Source organism: Hypomesus transpacificus, chromosome 16, assembly GCF_021917145.1.
Source record: "Hypomesus transpacificus isolate Combined female chromosome 16, fHypTra1, whole genome shotgun sequence".
Taxonomy (NCBI): Eukaryota; Metazoa; Chordata; class Actinopteri; order Osmeriformes; family Osmeridae; genus Hypomesus; species Hypomesus transpacificus.
The window spans coordinates 1676722-1692317 of NC_061075.1; the positions used below are offsets into that span (position 1 = coordinate 1676722).

Sequence of the window (15596 nt, forward strand, 5' to 3'; positions counted from 1 at the left end):
AAGACTTTAATACGAAACTAACTAAAGTACATTTAGTTCTATGTTTATTGGTTAAACAAGCACAGTAAATTTGAAGTAAACTTCAGTACATTTCCTTCAGAAAATAACAAGCATTTTCATTTTGTCCTTGTTTAGCTGAGGTAAAGGCTCTTTGCCTTTCATCGCTATTGAGTATAAGTATAGAAGCCAAGACTGGACGTGGAACATGTGTCTGTAGATACACTTAAATGAAGCACAAAGGGAAATGAGTTCAAGTTCAAGTTCAAGTTCAAGTCTTTTATTTGTCAGGTGCACAGAGCAACACAAGGTTAGACTGGGCACTGAAATTCTTAAGACAAGACAACGCAAGCACTTGGCATAACATAACATATAAGTACACAGAACAAATTTACATCTATGCTGAGCTTAGATAAGTAAAGGGAAATGACTGCAACAGCACAGAATAAACCTGGGCTGTGGAGCCAGAGAACACAATAAAGAGAGAAAGGCAGAGAGAAAAAGAGAGTAAAAGCAAGAGAGAGAAAGAGAGAGAGGGAAAGAGAGAGACAGAAAGAGAGAGAGAGAGGGAGAGAGAAAGAGAGAGAGAAAGAGAGAGCACCATGGTCATTTTCCAGAGTATGTGTCAATGCTGGAAGGATAAACGCCGTCTCTTGTTCAGATCCTGATACTCACCACCACTTTCTGTGAGCAAGTGAACGGCACAGCACTCGTCTCATTTCCTTTTCCTGTTTGCCTCCCCCTTTTCTATCAGAGCCTGCAGGTTATTAGTTTTCTGGCCAGTCCAGGCCGACAGCTGGAAATGAGGGACTGGATAGTCTGTCAAATGAAATGCCAGTAAAATCATGCAATCACTGAGAACATGTGTTGTACTATTGATGAAAGACTCAATGAACACAACGATTCGCTGATTTGCACAATAAACAAGTCTAATCAGAAGGCCGGTCGTTCAATATTTTATAATGTGGTGTGTGTGTGTGTGTGTTTGGTCTTTTTGTTTGGCTGGAGCACGGAGACCTGTGTAAACACTCGTTGGAAGCCACAGGAAGCTCTGCTCAGCAGCATCCTGTCCGACACGTTGAACAGAGGACTGACATTCCTCTGGCTTCCTCTGGCTTCAACAGTGTTTGTGTGTGTGTGAGTGTGTGTGTGTGTGAGTGAGTGTGTGTGTAAATGAGCTCAAATTAAATCCAGGAGACAAAGAACTTTTCCTGTTATAAATCAGGCTCCCTCTTCTTCCTCCTCCTCCATGCACACACACACACACACACACACACAGACAAATAGTCACCTGTTTACAGGTCTGAGTGTGTGTACACAAAGAACAGCTGGCTCAACGACTCATGCAGCCAGGCTTGGTGGGGGCCAGAAGGCGGGGAGGGGGTGGACTACTAACGATCGACGTCCGAGCAAGAACAACACAACCAGGGTCAGGGCCCATTCATGACACTCTGGCTCCCCCCTCTGGTGACTGGGAACACATGCCTCTCAGTCGTCTAACCTGCCAGATGGAAATGTTGACTGTAATGAAGCTGGTGGATATGTACACCACATGAGCCTCAGGTGTTTAATTAGAAATTACAGTTCTCCTCTTGGGTAAAAATGTAAATATTCAAATCGTGCTAGCAGTCTGTAAACTCACTTAGAAACTTAAAATCCAAACGGGTATAATGTCTTATGTGGCCTGTAGATAGCTCTGTACTTGACGTAACTCGGGACATGAATTGGTGAGATGTCCAGTCACTTTTGCAATGACCTCTGCAAGTCTTCCTTGTCACAGGCCCAGCAGAGGACATGATGAAACTGCATAGGGCCCATACTGACAGAGTCTTTAGTCTGTGCTGGTCTCTGGCGTTGCACTTAACCAGATAATAATCTGTCAGATGATCTTGTGTTTCTCAGTCAGCCATAAAACAGCTCTCTCTCTCTCTCCCCTGCCTCTCTCTCTCCCCTGCCTCTCTCTCTCTCTCTTTCCCTCTATCTCTATCCCTCTGTCTCTCTTTCCCTCTATCTCTATCTCTTTCTCTCTATTCATTCGCTTACCTCCTTTATTATCCGCAAACCCTTCTACTGACTGGGAGGACATACTGTATATGCTAAAGACAGACAAAAACACCATCTATAAGTTAGTGTTTTTTATTGAAGTGTTAGTACATAATGTGACCAAATAGCATGTATTATTCACTGTTGATTAAACAGACAGTAAACCCAGGCCAGTGTTCGTTTCAACGCTGAATACCTCATACTCTGTTCCAGATCGTTTGAATGTTCAATAGAGATTCGGAGGAAACTCGATCCTCATGTTTTGGGTGTGACTCTGTGTGTCATCGTCAAGTCCTCTCTGCGAGTGTCCAGGGAAAGGCACCATGGCTAATCCTCAGTGACTCGGGAGTAGTAACCCTCCTCAAACCACCCATCAGGGCTCATCAGGGCTCAGTGTTCGATTGAAAATGCTCTTTGTGTAAAGGAGGAAATGGAGCCTTTGAAAATGTCGCGTTTATGCACGTGTGTGTGTGTAGGGGTGAGGTGTGTGTGTAAGGGTGAGGTGTGTGTGTAGGGGTGAGGTGTGTCTGTGTGGGGGTGGATATGTGGATCTCCCAGGGGAATGTTGTGTTCCCATGCTGGGGTCATCACTTCCTGACTGAACGACAAACATCTGTTCTTCGCCCCCTTGAAAACATCCTCTTCCAGACTGTCTTTCTCAAACACACAGTCACACACATACATACACACCTTCAAGCTAAAATGCACAGTACATCTTTGTAGTACATGTACAGTACATGTTTCATAGAGGATAAGCATAAAAGATGCTCTTCATCATGGTTTCATGGACATAATCCAGTCCAGTCCTAGACCAGTCCAGTCCTGGACCTAGTCCAGTCTAGTCCAGACCAGTGATGGACCTACACCAGTCCCGTCATGGACTTAGTCCAGTCCAGTCCGGCCTAGTCCCAGTCTAGGTCCAATGGGTGCATTTGAACAGCTTCATACAACAGAACCAGATAGTAGTCTGCGGTTCTGAGGTCGGCCAGTGATCTGGCATGGTGTCTGTGATGCAGCACTAGCCTTGGCCCAGATCAGTAGGCGCTTCACTCCCCCCTCTAGCTTCCCCACCCCACCACCCCACCACCCCAACACCCCACCACCCCCATCTCTCCAGCTCTCATAGGAGGAGTAGCAGAGGACACAAGCTGCAGACACACAACACTTCAACCAGGCACATTAATCGATGAAACCCATTAATTACCATGTTTCAGCTCCCTGCAATAATCCCCCAGCCCTGCAATCAAGTCTATGGACGTCATGTGGCTACTGCAGGTAATCTGGAACAGATCTGGACAGCTATTTCCTGATGCTGTACATTCAAATGTTCCCTTTAGATATCTATCCCTCTCTCTGTAAACTTTTGTTGTAAATCATTTAGGAGTCATCCCATAAGCAAATAATTCATCAAATCATCAAAACAAGTAATCATTATTCATCATCATAAAGTCCAATGTTACTACCAATGCAAGGAAATGTAAATAAACAGAGCATGTTCTTTTCAGTAAATTATTCTTGCGCTTCTGGAACATCGCCAATCAGTCCTCCTCTCTAATCTACTTAAATAATTTTAGTGTGATATATGGTACTCATGCATAAATGTAAAATCGACTTTCAGTATTTACAATACAATATTCATAAAAGTATTCTTCATGTACACAAATTGTTGAATCATGTTTGTCTACTGGAGAAAACTAAAACAATAGTAAAAAAAAAACGTAAGTACTACACAACAAAAAGTAATTATTTTACCTAGACTAGCAACATATTCTGCAATAGAATTCATCATATTTTCATTTTGCCTAAATCATTTGAGGAGGAACTCAAAAAAGAACTATTTAGGTAGGGATATTTAATTGAAGTAGAGAAAATACAGTAAAATCGTGATCAAATCTCTTTGTTCTGTTTGTGCACAAGAGCATTCTGCTTGGATCAGTGTGTGTCCACCTGGAATCTCAAGCTGAGCCTGTTTAAAGAGCTCTGGAATGAGAACACAGCATCTCTGAGCAGGACCACTCCTTCTGGGAGGAGTTACGCAACAGTCCCTCTCATGTACAGCCCCAAAACACTTCATCAAAGATGGCCCTCGCTCAGTCCCCTCACAAGCCCAGGACCTTGATATGTAGGCTGGGAGGAGGGAACAGGGGGGAGAGGGCGAGGGGGAAGGGGAGGGCTTAGAGCAGCTGTTTTTCTTCCACTGTCTAAAAAAATAACAGGAACAAAAACATCCAGTGTGCCATAAAATACATGCATTCTTTGGAGATCTGGATGCCTGGGATGTTCGATTCTCGTACCAAAACGGCAGACGATAGTTCCTGTACCGAACCCTGTGAAAGCATTGTGCATGCAGGCTAGGAAACGTCAGCTTTCACTTGTTTTGTGCAAAGTGTGCGTGGTGGGGGGTTGCAGGAGGGGTTGGGAAAATTGTCATCGCAATCCTAGTACAGTACAATACGATCTCCCAGTCTGGGCTGGCATACTGTAGTCTAGTCAGTACAGTTACAGTTATGGCATAGCATAGAATAGCCCACGCATAGCCCATGTCTTATGGTACCATTCTTAGCGAATTATGTAAAACATTAGAACCAAAGAAGTCAAAATAAAACATCTATTGATCATAGAGATATTCTTTTTCCATACACTTTGACTAAATTCACAATCAGATATAATGTAAAACAAAAAAATGATTACATCCTCATAATTATATGTTATTGATGAATAAATAAGCCATGCTAATAATAACCATATACATTGTGGAGGACGAACACCTTAAAACATATCATGGAATGAACATACCGTACATCAAGTCATCAAAACTAAAACAAAAGAATGACAACATACAGGACAGGTACATACAAATATCACTAACTCAAACACAGAGCTGACAGACAGGGCTATGACCATGAAGACAACACTATACCATTGTCCCACTCCTTTATTAGCTGACAGCAGGAAGTCTTCCATCCCCCCTTCCTGCCTGCCAGCTCGGTGCAGCAGCAGCTAGCTGACATACGCGTCGGCCGCTGTGAGGTCTGCGGGGAGTCAATGACCCCGCTGTACCTCTGTTCTCTAGCATTCCACCTGAGGTCAAAGGTCACGATCAGCTCGAGACAGCGGAGGGAGGAAGGAGGATTCGATTGGAAACTGACCGTAACAACCTGAAACAAGCGCCCCTTCACAAACCCCTCCCCCCCCACCCCATCCTGCCCCCCCCAGTCCCCCCCCCCCTCTCCCCTACGTGTAGCCCAGGGTCTCCATCTCGCTGCGGTAGCGCTGCTCCGACACCTTGCTCTTGTGCTGCTTGCTCTCCAGGTGCAGGCGGAAGTCGGGCTCCTCGCTGGCGCCGCAGTTGCACATGGAGCAGTAGAACTGGCCGCTGGGCGTGACGCACATGGCCAGGTCCCGCGGAATACGCTGCCTCGGCCGCGGGTTGTAGTACGGGCCTGGGGCACGTTCACACACACATACACACACACACATACACACACATACACACACACATACACGCACGCATGCACAGGAAAACATTGAGATCAGACACTTGAGGGGGAAACGTACTTGGGCAAGTTACAGGGCCTACACGAATACACACACACACTCCCTCACACACACACTCTCCCTCACACACACACAGTTACAGGCTGTGCTCATTAGAGACATGCAGACCGAGAGAGATCTCGACGCTGTTATTAGTTAGCTGTGTATGAGAGGATGAGAACAGATGCCCTACACTGCAGGGCAACATGGGAAATAGAGGCTACACACACACACACACACACACACACAAACACACACACAGTCCAAACCAGAACAGACTAATACTGACATGGACTCCAACTCAGTTCTATTCCTAGACTGATGTCCATAAAAAACATGATTAGATCAGCCAACCGCTAAGCCATGACAAGAGAGTTGGGTCTGGATGTGTGTGTGTGTTTGTGTGTGTTTAAGAGGAAGATGAATCATCCTCAGAAGAACGGTAAGGATTATGCAGTGTGTGTGTGTGTGTGTGTGTGTTGGTGTGTGTGTGAGGAATTGATGAATGGTGGACACCTGAGTGTGTGACCATGCAGGTGGAGCTGTGTGTGAATTCAGTGAGGAAGATCTGACGGAGGTTCCTGTATCGGTTTACACACAGCCCACAGCCTGTGTGTGTCCAACCCTCCACACACACCCTGTACGCATGGCCGGCCTCCTAAAACACGCACTGGTCACTCATCCCGAACACACGGCCTGTTACGGTGTTAGGTTCTAGAGCGTGAAACCTACTAAGCATCATGCTCAACTAAACATGAGAACATGGGCTCTGAACACTACCCTCGTAATGCACATGAGAACATGGGCTCTGAACACTACCCTCGTAATGCACATGAGAACATGGGCTCTGAACACTACCCTCGTAATGCACATGAGAACATGGGCTCTGAACACTACCCTCGTAATGCACATGAGAACATGGGCTCTGAACACTACCCTCGTAATGCACATGAGAACATGGGCTCTGAACACTACCCTCGTAATGCACATGAGAACATGGGCTCTGAACACTACCCTCGTAATGCACATGAGAACATGGGCTCTGAACACTACCCTCGTAATGCACATGAGAACATGGGCTCTGAACACTACCCTCGTAATGCACATGAGAACATGGGCTCTGAACACTACCCTCGTAATGCACATGAGAACATGGGCTCTGAACACTACCCTCGTAATGCACATGAGAACATGGGCTCTGAACACTACCCTCGTAATGCAGGATTGCTGTTTCTGTAACTTCAGATATATACAGACACACACAAAAACTACTAAACAACAAAACTTTTTGTCAGTCTACTGCCGAGTCCTCAGTGTTGATTGATGGGGCCTGGTAGTAGTGGCTGGCTGGCAAGCTATCTGTCTGGCAAGCTTGCTGGCTGCCTGGCTGAAAGGCTGGCTGTCATGAAGTCTAACTGACTTTGTCTAGCTATCTGGGCTGTCAACAACATGTGATAGTCACATTTCATGCCTGGAGATTTAAAACAACTGCCAACTACATTCCATATCTTCCACCAGTGTCATATAACTGTAACAGAGTGTACACAACAACAATGCCCGAATTCATCTCATCTCTCAAATGACTTAAACAAAGAAGACTTTTCTCAGAACCCCAGGGGTGTTTTCCCTCATGTCTTGGAGGTTCTCTTCTCTGCAGATAGTTCTAGATTGTGCTTTCAGTTGACGGTTGCTGTTGTTAAAAGTTGTTTTGGATTTTGTGATTATTATTTTTTTTACCTGGCATCGCGGCGGACACCTGCAGGGTCCTTCGGTTTTTGACCAGTCGGTACTCACTCCCCTCCTTCCTCTGGCGCCGCTGGGTGGACTCGGACGGGTCTCTGAAACACGGAGCGCTTCAGTAACTGCGGCCCAAACGGCTCTTCCGAACGTCAAAGAACGGTTTCCTGGACCGTATGTGTCTGCGGGGGCCTGCTTGTGTGTGAGTCTGTGCGGCAGCGTGCATCTGTTGTTTGTGCCGAGAGAAGCCGTGGGGTGTCTGTGTGCGTCTGTGTGTGTGTCTGTGTGTGTGTGTCTGTGTGTGTGTGTATGTGTGTGTGTGTGTGTGTGTGTATATGTGTGTGTGTGCGGGGGCTCACATGGTGCTGCAGGCCTGCTGGGCCTCAGCCAGCCTCAGCCTCTTGGCGTGGTTTTTCCCCTGGTAGTGGGCCTGAGCCACGGCGGGGGAGCTGAATGAGGCATCGCACAGCTTACAGTAGTCGTTCTCTGTGGCCAGGATCACCCGACTGGCACCCTTGAAAGACAGTGGCACTGGCTGGGCAAGAGAGGAGGAGGGGGTGAGGCAGGAGAAAGGGGAGACGGTGAAGAAGATGCTAGTGTTAAGTCAGCTGTCATATACTGGAGTTATTCTATGGTGTTTTATGGTCTATAGAGTATATCCATAGGAACTCTCTACGTGTCAAAAAGACATCTTGGGCGGTTCACCTTGAAAAACGCTTTCAAGTATTATACAGTACTGCACTGTACTGTATTTCATTGTGTCCTATTGTGTTTTGTCCAGGTTTACCTGCTTTGAAGGCACACTCTCTGTTGAGGAGGTGGTGAGAGGTTGCTGGGTAACTGGCTCTGTGCTCTCGGGTATTCTGATTGGTGGAGGCTGCTGTTTTCCAGCGTAGAAGTTCCTTAGCTTCTTCGAGTGGTTTTTCCCCTGCAGGGTGTATAGAGCATGTCAGGGAGTATGGCTGAGTGTCAGAGACACTTTGCTGTCAGCTCTTCTGGAAAAAAGTGACCTTTACAATGTGTGTGTTTGCTCTTTGTGTGTATGTAGATGTGTACGATACCACATGCTAGTAGTTCCTCTCCTACCTGATAGTGGGCCTGTGCTTGCTGTGCAGAGTTGAGCGTGACGTTACACAGCTTGCAGTAGAGAGGCTTGCACATTTCTTCAAGGGTGGAATCTGACTCCTCTTCCCCCAGTAGAGGGTCATCTTCCTGGGGCTGGACGCCGGCTGGGGCTGCCTGGGGCAGTAGAGGACCGGGACCAGGAACAGGGACTAGACCAGGACCGGGCCCAGGAAGAGGACCAGGAATTGGACCAGGGCACGGACATGGACAAGGGCCAGAGCAAGGATCAGGAGCCAGGGGCAGGAGGGGGATAGTGGCCCTCTGGAGCAGGTGGGGGTGGGGAGGGAGAGTTGTGGCTGTTAGGGGACTGGGCAGAGGGAAGCGGAGAGAGTCTGGGTCCACGACCACAGGCGGGGGCCCCAGGGTGGGTGGAGGGCCCATGGGCTGGAACGGCTGCTGTTGGTGGTGCCCAAACAGGCCGAGTGGAGGCTTCAGCATTGCCTCAGGCCCTGACAGAGAGACAGCACAGTACCAAATCACACAGGCCAGCTCAGACTCTGATAGTGACAACACGAAAATCTCCCACACAAAAAAAAAGGCTTAAAATAGCCTGGCAATCGGTCTACAACATCACAATTCAGAGGGACGCGTTCTTTACTGAAATGCCCAAGGCTTGTTTGTTCCAAAGAGCAACAATGGTTTGTTAGTGACATTACCACAAGGCAACCATCGCCCAGAGGCAAGGGACGGTTCCTAGCACTGGGAGAGAAGACACTAACTAAGTCCGGGGGAAGCTTGGTTCACAGTCCAGTGGTGATTGTGGAGATGAGGCCTTGCCAGGCTTCCCTGGCAGTCATGCAGAAAGAGACACACAGTACGGTCCCCGGCTGTCCGTGACACTGGACACTCCATGCACACTCGCTCTGGATCCGGGACTGATTCAAATAGACCAGAATCTGCCTTCTTGGCTGGGCAGATTCTACCCACGCATATGTGTGTACGTTTGTGTGTGTTTGTGTTTCGTGTATGTGTGTGTGTGTAGAACTGAAGTGGGGGACTCCAGTCAGCAGCAGCTGTGATTGACCGTGCCTACCGGAAGCTTCCGCCGTATCGACTTGGACTGAGAGGCTGAGGAGCCCAACAACAGTGATTCACAGCCCCAAAATGACGCGGTGGGATGCTGTTCCTTCCGCCACCAGGGCAGTGACACTAAGTCGACAGAATGTCGGGACGGGAATGGAACTTTCCCACGTCCTGATGAGAGTTTCATAAGTCGAGCGATGCTCGATGGAACCTATTGTGTCGCACACGTTAATGCTGTGGCCACATATAGCAGGAACGCGTGCTTAACACCTAGATACGGTAATACACTGCATATTATCGAGAAATAGAGATGTTCATGTCTTCTGTATCCCAATGCTTCAGGCTCTAATCTGTGCATTGCACTGTACAGTACGGCTACCTTCCACCAAACTTAGAGGGGTCAACGATGTGTGGATACTGAATCCTATGATTAATAGAGAATCCAGAAGCAGCTTTGTACCCAAAATAGGTCGAGGGACCTACATAGACAGCTCAAGGTCAGAGTCACAGTCCTCCTCACCATCCTAGGCATGTTGTGTTTTACCCCCGAGACACAGAACTGGGATTTGAAACTCCAAACTGCCTCTGAAAAGAAATGATGCCATGGCTCAGCCAGTCAGCTCAGCCAATCGAGAGGCTCGTTTCAGGTTAGCTGAGGTGAAGAAACGTCAGGTGCTAGGGTTTGGGTTTGTGTGTACGTGTGTTTGCCTATGTGTGGGTGTGCGTACATAAATTGTGTAAGTGGGTGTGTGTCTGTTGTGTGATAGTAGGGGGATGGGGGGCGTAACAGAATGCTTCTGTCTGTGTGTGTATGTTGGTATGGGGGGAGGATAGCTGGTCTCATACGGTACAGTAATGGTCCACAAGGCCAGGAAAACCCCAGCAGTGTTTCTGTCCTGAAATAGCCAGGTATTTTCACTGCAGTTTAGCGCTAGAAACTGTAGCTCTGACACATCAATTATGGAGTGTAGACCGCATGCTAGAAGCACTGACTTCATCTGCATGGTTAGCCTTTTGAATGAACAGAGGCTGAAGGGTGGAATATTGACTACAAAAATGCCCATGAACTGCAGCAGTAGAATGATGTTGGCCCAGTGTAAAAAAAATGGCAGCTATGCCATGATATAAAGAGTTTCAAACGAAGGTTTCAGATTCACACTTAGCATTTGTGATAATCCTGATATGGAGATCAACTTGGTAAATTGAGTCTGTGACGTTAAGCCTGAAAATGGACCTGGAAGCTTTTAATATCTTGAAATAGGTTATGAGATTAGTTATGACTATAAAGTAAAGCAAGGCGTTGTGTGACTGAGGTTTGCTTCGCTGGCATCTCTGCTGCACCTGCGAGTACTGTAGGTGAAGTTATTACGGACCGCATTAATAGACTAGCCACTCCATTGAGTTAACTTCTATAAACTTGAACCTTTTTTACAAATGAAAGGGAAGCAGGCAAGAGTGACAACCCCATAAATAGATTTTAAGACGTCCATTCACCGTCATAGTTAGTCGCCTGTACTCAAATCTATAACAAAAGATTCATGGTTTTCATGTTCAAATTCTGCAGCCTACGATTGCAAACATGTTTGATCAGCATTTCACTGCATTTTCTCAACTGCATTCAGCCATCCTTTCTCGCCTTTAGACGAGTGACAGCAACGCATGCAAACATTTTCTTACCTGCCAAACGACCGAAATAATGGCTGCTATCTCCATAGTTTAAAGGATGAGTGCCGAAATTCCTGCAGTAATCTGCACTTTGATAATAAGCATCTCTGTTCTTCACATGCAACGCCATCATCCGATTCGCATCCCTCTGCCAACTTCAAGCCAGCTCCGAACCATACGTGCAGTCCCAGCTCCTTTCACCGGGGAGGGTCGAACATCGCCGAGAAGACGGGATTACATGTATTTTACCGCAAATAGATGGTAGGCTAACTGGTTTGTGAGTGTATTAAAGGGACTATTTCTGTCACGATTTATTAAACAAAAATGTAATTACGTAGATATTTTCTTTACGTTCATCTTTTTACAATGCCATCCTCTTCTTGATGGTGCAGTCCGTTTCCTATACCAGTGACTAGTGGACTAGTCTTGGGAATGTTAATTTCATACACCGAAAGGGAAGATTGGCACAGCTATGGCAAATGTCTGATAGCCTATAGGTTTTCATTTGGATAGATTATTGAGAATTAATTAAAAAGATGTAAGAACTGGGTTATCAACATCCCAGTTCTACTTGTTTGACACAGAAAAAAAATTATGTAGGCTAACCTATTCTTATTTTTGTTGGGACATTTTAAAATATTCGATATCTGCTCTAAATGAGCATACTACAGCAAACAACGAGATCCCATACATGACCAATAGCTTACTTAGATGCACCTGTATGCGATACTTAATAATCACAGCACATTTTTATAACCGATTTTTCCCTGTAACGTAAAGCCGACATCTGTAAAGTTTTTACGTGACCAGTAGTTCATGCGAGGACAGCTCATAGAGACAGCTTATATCATTGTCAGAAAGTTGATGTGAACAGAAATGCTTTAGGGTGTGGGTGGGCGTGTGATCAATCAATATTGAGATTCGTGACTGAAGTGAAGATCAACACTTGGAACAGGGGCTGGAAACGGAGTACGGCGCATCGCACTCGGATCAACACACCGACAGTATTACTGTTACTGTAGTAGGTGCGCCCAATACAACTCAAGGCGAAACTGATAGCTTATCCTGTGGTCGTGGGTTTATTTTTTAACATATCAAGCAAAGGATTACTGGTCAAACTGAAGAAGACTGCTTTTATATGGAGAGAATGTTCCCGTCGACTCTTGGGTAGAAGCCGCAAGCCGCGTACTGTGGTAGGGACAGTGGGAGACGGAACAGCCCTCTTGCCGTGGAATGAGGTTGGTGGTGGACAATCCTCACACACTTTGAGACATGTCTGTCTGAAGTTATTTTATCTTACTGTAAAAACAACAATTCTTACTGTAAGAGTAACTGGTTGACTAGCAAGATACCTATTTGGATCTGACATTCCATATTGATATCGTGCTAACTAGAGAGAAGTAGGCAAGGAAACTGTCAGTCTAGCTTACTGGCTAAGGGGGTAGACAGGCTAGTTGCAGTAGTCTAGCCTGTCCATTCTGCCTGGATGTTCCCCTGCTTGCTAGCTAGCTTACTAGCTAACGTTGAACATTTAGCTAGATATAGCACCATAAATACATATTTAGCCGTTGTAAATGTGTCATCTGAAAATGTAAGTAATAAAAGCAAATTGAATTATAGTAGACAGACAGCTAGCTATGTCGCTATTTGTGGACATGCATCAAATATGTAATTTGGGGAGATGGAATTATAACCGACCAATGCGACCAAGTTGGCCAGCAACATAACCAACCACAGGGGTAGCCTGAAACATTGAACATTTTCTCTGCATAACCAGCTAACCAGTTGCAGGTCATATTTCCATATAAAAAGCTTGTGATTATTGTGTATTAAGTGCCTAGATGTTCTCTTTCGTGATTTCAAAGGCGCTGTCACTGGCAAGCTGGCTGGCCCGTCCACCTGACAACTACACACAGCAACATCGAAGCTGTCAAAGATGATCTGACTCATGCTGGGTGAAAATACCACCAGAAAACTAAAACAGCTCTCCAAGGTATGACATTATGAAACGCATGCCATGCCTTTTGAATGTGTGTTTTTCGAAAGGCTGAGTTTTGCACTCTTAATAAACGGACACCTTTTCCCCTCTTGGAGTGCGATAGACAAAGTTTGCATTGTAAAGAGCCCCCCACGCTCTCCTATTCATCTGCATTCAAAGTAGGCATGCTTCACAACACCGCGTTTCCTTGCTTCACATCCTGAGTTTGAGGAAGCTTCCGTTGGCCTCACATCCTGATGACCAGATTGGGCAAAGCACGACTGGGGGTTTGTTGTTGCAACTGTCAATGTTGTGACATGACGTTATACCAGATCAGAGGTTATGGCAAAAAATGAAATAACTGTGTGGGTGTGTGTGCGCTTTAGGTAGAATGCTTGCACTGTACTGTATTTATCAACAATACTATTTGTGTGTATTTGTATGTTTGTATGTTTATATTATGCACATACTGTATAGCTCAGCAAACTGAAGGAATCCTCCAGTCACTGTCACTTAAGTCATCGCACAGATCATCGCAATTTCTTCTGTTGGGCAGTGACGGCCATGACATCACCATTCCTACTGCTCCTAACATGTTGCTCGTATTTCCCACCCAGTGTGACAATCTGGGCTTTAGTTACCAAGTGTTGTGCTTCCCTGTTAGTGGGTTAGGAGTGACGAGCTAGCTAGATGATGAGTTCTTTTAGAAGCCGTTGCCGCCCAGCGGATGAATGTTATGAGAAGATTCTGTGGGCTGCACCGATGGTGTCAACACAGCTCAAGCCTCTCTCACTTCTGTAAACACACCCAGTTTTTTTTTTCTGGGTGAGAGAGGCACTGAGTAAGAGGAATTGGGAAGAGCCACCACACCAAGACACGACCAGACCAGGGAGCCGGCTGTGTCGCTAATGGGACTACCACATGAAGGGTTCTCTTCTGCACTGCTTTACTCCTACTCTACCCTACCCTACCCATCTCTACTCCTTCTCCTACCTTATTCTACTCCTACTGTACCTCTACTGTACTCTACTTTACTCCTACCTTACTCTACTCTGTTATATCCATCAGGCTAATTCTGCCTTGCCCCCCCCCCCCCCCCCCCCCCCCCTCCAGGAGACAGTGCCTAGCTACTGAGCCAGCGTGAGTGGGGGTGAGGCCCGAGCCGAGAGATGCCCCCCCGGCCGTCCTCCGGGGAGCTATGGGGCATCCACCTGATGCCCCCCCGGATCCTGGTGGACTGCCTGCTGCCCAACGGCATGATCCTGACCATGGAGTGCCTGCGCGAAGCCACGCTCGTCACCGTCAAGCACGAGCTTTTCAAGGAGGCCCGGAAGTACCCCCCTGCCCCATCTCCTCCAGGAGGAGACCTCCTACATCTTCGTCAGCGTCACCCAGGAGGCCGAGCGCGAGGAGTTCTACGACGAGACCAAGAGGCTGTGCGACCTCCGGCTCTTCCAGCCCTTCCTGAAGGTCATCGAGCCCGTGGGGAACCGCGAGGAGAAGATCCTCAACCGAGAAATCGGTACGTGCGGGGGGGGGGGTTTATCCTTCTCAGGACCTCCTCTCGGGTAAAATGCCACGTGCTGGAGCTTTTGTGTGAGTGCTCGGTTGTGGGAGGGGGGTGAGAAAACCGCTTCTGGGGAGAAAATAAAAAACTGCTGCGTTTGTTGATTCCAGGTTTTGCCATCGGTATGCCCGTGTGTGAGTTTGACCTGGTGAAGGACCCTGAGGTGCAGGACTTCAGGAGGAACATCCTGAGCGTGTGCAAAGACGCCGTGGAGCTCCGCGACGCCAACGGCTGCCACAGCCGAGCCCTGTACGTCTACCCGCCCAACGTGGAGTCCACCCTGGAGCTCCCCAAACACATCTACAGCAAACTGGACAAAGGTAGGTGTGTGACCTACTGAAACACCGATAGCCATCCGGCCATGGGACTGTAAAGGTGGATTGTGTTTCTCATGTGGTGAATAGCTGATTTGGGTCAGATATACAGTAGGTACCAGCCAATCCCAGCCACCCTTGCATACTTTCAAGTGTATTTGATATGAGCAGCTGGTACAGGTACTTCGACATGTGTTGCCAAACAGATTCTAAGGGTTCTATTCTATTCTAACCCTAGGTAACAGTATTCTGTGGTGCAATGTTCGGTGGTATCTTTAATTCAAACTCCACGATGTGCCTGCAGGTCAGATCATTGTGGTGATATGGGTGATTGTCTCCCCAAACAACGACAAACAGAAGTACACGCTGAAGATCAACCATGACTGTGTACCAGAGCAGGTGTGGAGCACATCTACCCACCTCCGCCCAGCTGTGGGCCTTCTCACCTCTTCTTGTCAATGATCACATTTGCTTACAACGATGAGGTGTGGTGTCACCTCGCGTCCTCACACTGTGTGTGTGTGTGTGTTGGGCCTGCCAGGTGATAGCGGAGGCCATCAGGAAGAAGACTCGCAGCATGCTGTTGTCTCCAGAGCAGCTGAAGATGTGC

General features: G+C 47.1%; 2 protein-coding genes across 2 annotated transcripts in view; one reads left to right on the forward strand and one right to left on the reverse strand.

The window, feature by feature from the left end:
* Positions 1-5274: 5274 nt before the first annotated feature.
* On the reverse strand, positions 5275-11262 carry zmat3 (zinc finger, matrin-type 3). Its single transcript, XM_047037311.1, has 6 exons — positions 11140-11262; positions 8401-8888; positions 8102-8242; positions 7674-7849; positions 7315-7415; positions 5275-5483 (listed from the first exon to the last, which is right to left on the reverse strand). The coding sequence occupies exons 1-6, from the start codon at positions 11258-11260 to the stop codon at positions 5275-5277; spliced, it is 1236 nt and encodes a 411-aa protein (XP_046893267.1). The 5' UTR covers positions 11261-11262.
* A 303-nt stretch (positions 11263-11565) lies between these two features.
* The window catches only part of LOC124478845 (phosphatidylinositol 4,5-bisphosphate 3-kinase catalytic subunit alpha isoform-like), a 5302-nt gene continuing 1271 nt past the window's right edge, over positions 11566-15596 (forward strand). Inside the window, 7 exon segments of the mRNA XM_047037312.1 lie at positions 11566-12365; positions 12993-13120; positions 14219-14442; positions 14444-14627; positions 14783-14992; positions 15291-15385; positions 15528-15592. Coding sequence (XP_046893268.1) covers positions 14275-14442; positions 14444-14627; positions 14783-14992; positions 15291-15385; positions 15528-15592 — 722 coding nt within the window. The 5' untranslated portion in view covers positions 11566-12365; positions 12993-13120; positions 14219-14274.

Excerpts from the sequence above, each read along its gene's own strand:
- zmat3 (XM_047037311.1), bottom strand. The coding sequence starts at position 11,260 with ATGATGGCGTTGCATGTGAAGAACAGAGATGCTTATTATCAAAGTGCA. Across the intron at positions 8,243-8,400 it reads AAGCACAGGCCCACTATCAG|GGGAAAAACCACTCGAAGAA; the intron begins GTAGGAGAGGAA and ends TACACCCTGCAG. Across the intron at positions 7,416-7,673 it reads CAGCAGGCCTGCAGCACCAT|AGACCCGTCCGAGTCCACCC; the intron begins GTGAGCCCCCGC and ends TCCGTGTTTCAG.